General features: G+C 33.8%; 1 protein-coding gene across 1 annotated transcript; it reads right to left on the bottom strand.

Moving 5' to 3' along the window:
• Positions 1 to 1,706: 1,706 nt before the first annotated feature.
• On the bottom strand, positions 1,707 to 2,513 carry LOC147807702 (uncharacterized). The gene has a single exon (XM_087166761.1). The coding sequence runs from the start codon at positions 2,511 to 2,513 to the stop codon at positions 1,707 to 1,709; it is 807 nt and encodes a 268-aa protein (XP_087022887.1).
• Positions 2,514 to 2,808: the final 295 nt, after the last annotated feature.

Here is a 2,808-nt window from a genome sequence, read left to right as displayed (position 1 = left end):
TCTAGGAGAGCACTTTTCAAAACTTTGGGCAAAGGCGTGTGTCAAAGGTTTGTGATCAGTTATAACATGAAATACCCTTCCTTCCAACATATAACGAAAATGAATTATTGACAAATAAATCGCCAAAAGTTCTTTGTCATAAACAGAATATTTAACTTGGGCACTATTTAACTTTTTGGAGAAAAAGGATAAAGGTATATAACCAGATTCAGTTTTTTCATGTAAGGCGCCTGCTACTGCAATGTCACTAGCGTCCGTAAACAGCACTAACTGGCAATCAGGTGCCGGGTGAGATAGCTGAGTAATGTTTACAATACTTTCTTTGCATTTTTCGAAAGAATTTTCTAACTCTGCAGTCCAGTTAATAGTTTTACTATCGCCTTTTTTCCTACCCCCAAGTAAAGCGTTTAACGGGGCATGCAATTCTGCCGCTTTGGGAATAAATCTCCTATAGAAATTTAAACACCCAAGAAACCTGCGTAAATCTTTTAGAGTTTTGGGTTTAGAATAGTTAACAATTGCATCTACTTTATGTGGTAAGGGTTTAACACCATGCTCATTTACTAAATGTCCAAGGAAGGGTACTTCAAAAGATCCAAAAATACACTTAGAAGCATTAATTGTTAAACCATACTGTTTTAAACGTTCAAATATTAAACGTAAGTGATACAAATGTTCAGTCTCGTTAGCACTTGCCACGAGAATATCATCAATATAAGCAAATACAAAATCTAAACCATATAAAACTTCGTTAATAAAACGTTGGAAGGTTTGAGGTGCATTACACAAACCGTAAGGCAGATACAAAAATTCAAATAACCCAAAAGGTGTTATAACTGCAGTTTTCTCAATGTCTTGTTCTGCTACGGGAATTTGATTATATGCTTTAACAAAATCTATAATACTAAATATTTTCTTGCCAAACAGATTTTGAGAAAAATCCTGCAAATTTGGTAAAGGATATTTATCAGGCCGAGTACAGGCGTTTAAAGCTCTGTAATCGCCGGTAGGTCGCCAATCAGAGTTACTTTTTGGGACCATGTGTAGGGCGCTGGCCCAAGGACTTTTGGATGGCCTACAAATACCATGTTGCAGCATGAAATCAAATTCAGATTTGGCAGCTTGAAGTTTAACAGAATTCAATCTGCGAACTTTTGAAGCGACCGGAGGACCAATCGTGTTAATATAATGCACTGTATCGTGCTTAATTTTAAGATAATTAGGTCTAACTCTAGTAATTTCAGAAAATTCCTGAATTAAATCGTGATATTTAGTATTGCCAAATATTGTTTTAACACTTTGGATTGAGGAAGGAAAGATTTTACCTTGATGAGCCAAAGACGTTTTCGTATCAATTAATTTCTTATTTTTAAGATCGATTAACAACTCAAAATGTCGTAAGAAATCCGCGCCTAAAATTGGTTTCGAAACATTCGCAATTATAAATGTAAAATCAAATTTTCGATGCAATCCAAAATCTAGCGACATAAGTTTAACACCAAATGTTTTAATAGCAGTGCCGTTAGCAGCATGCAACACATAATTTGATGTTGGCCTGCAACCTTTAAATGTTATAGGCAATAAACTTACATCAGATCCGCTATCGACCAAGAACATTAACTTAGTTTTGCGATCAGAAACAAAAAGTCGGTGGCTAAATTTTAAATTCTCACTACTATTAACCACCGGACTAATAGTAGAGCTCATCAGTTTAAATTATAATTGCAAGGCTCAATACATTTGTGTGCTTTTTTAGCATACTTCCTATGATACCAACACATTTTCGTTTCGGCAGTTTGACTCTCTGCTTCACCTTTAGAAGTGTGAAAAAAACCTTTCGAAACATTAGATTTGGAACGCAAACGACTACGGGATAGACTTCGATATCTACGCATAGCTTTAATTTCGTTCTTCAACTCTGCCAAATCCGTAGACATTTGAGCTATTTTTTCCATAAGTGAATCTCTATTTACAACTTCATTACAACTTGAAGTTGCAGAAAAACTAGTTACTTCAGAAACCTTATCTGCCAAAGTTGACAAAGTGTCTAAACCTTCCGTACTAACACTTAAAATAGACTGAATAGATGAGGGTAAATGAGATAGCCAAATAGATTTAATAACCTCATTTGAAAAATTAGATCCTGCTAATTCTCGCATATGTCGCAACAAGGCAGACGGCTTAGAATCCCCCAATGCAAGGTCCTGAAGTAAAGTTTGAATTCTTTTACTCTCGGACAAGGAAAATTCTGCAATAAGTCTATCCTTAACGGCAGTGTAAGGCTTTTCCAAATTTGGGTTTCTGACCAAGTCCGCAATTACTTGCATAATATTCTGATCAAGAACAGAGATTAAACAGCAATACATAGTAGATTCAGAAGTAATCCCTGATAATTTAAAATTAGCCTCAATCTGCGTAAAATATAGACTTGGATTATCAATCCAAAATCCAGGTAAGCGAAGGCCAATTTTATGAATTTCAGCTTCAGTTCCCGTTTTATCTTTATCAGCCATTATAACACAAAACTAAGCAACTAGTTAAAGATTCACTAATGAAAATTTTCAAACTAAACTAGTTGTATATATATACATTAGAACAATTCAATAACTAGAGAATATATGGAAATATTCACAATAAAAATAAGTATTTACATGACTAAGAATGATTCAAAACTACAAATATTATACTAAGAAATATATACAACAGCATTTAAAGTTCGTATATTCAAATTCAATAACTACTAATTAAAGTCTCTTACAATAATGTTTAAAAATTTCAGTCTAACATTATACAATAAAAAGATATTAC

The sequence above is a fragment of the Parasteatoda tepidariorum genome, chromosome 6 (genome assembly GCF_982258835.1).
Source record: "Parasteatoda tepidariorum strain Cologne lab strain chromosome 6, Ptep-v5.0, whole genome shotgun sequence".
Lineage (NCBI taxonomy): Eukaryota > Metazoa > Arthropoda > Arachnida > Araneae > Theridiidae > Parasteatoda > Parasteatoda tepidariorum.
The sequence above is the reverse complement of the archived record's forward strand: the minus strand, read 5'-3'. Positions and strand labels throughout refer to the sequence as shown.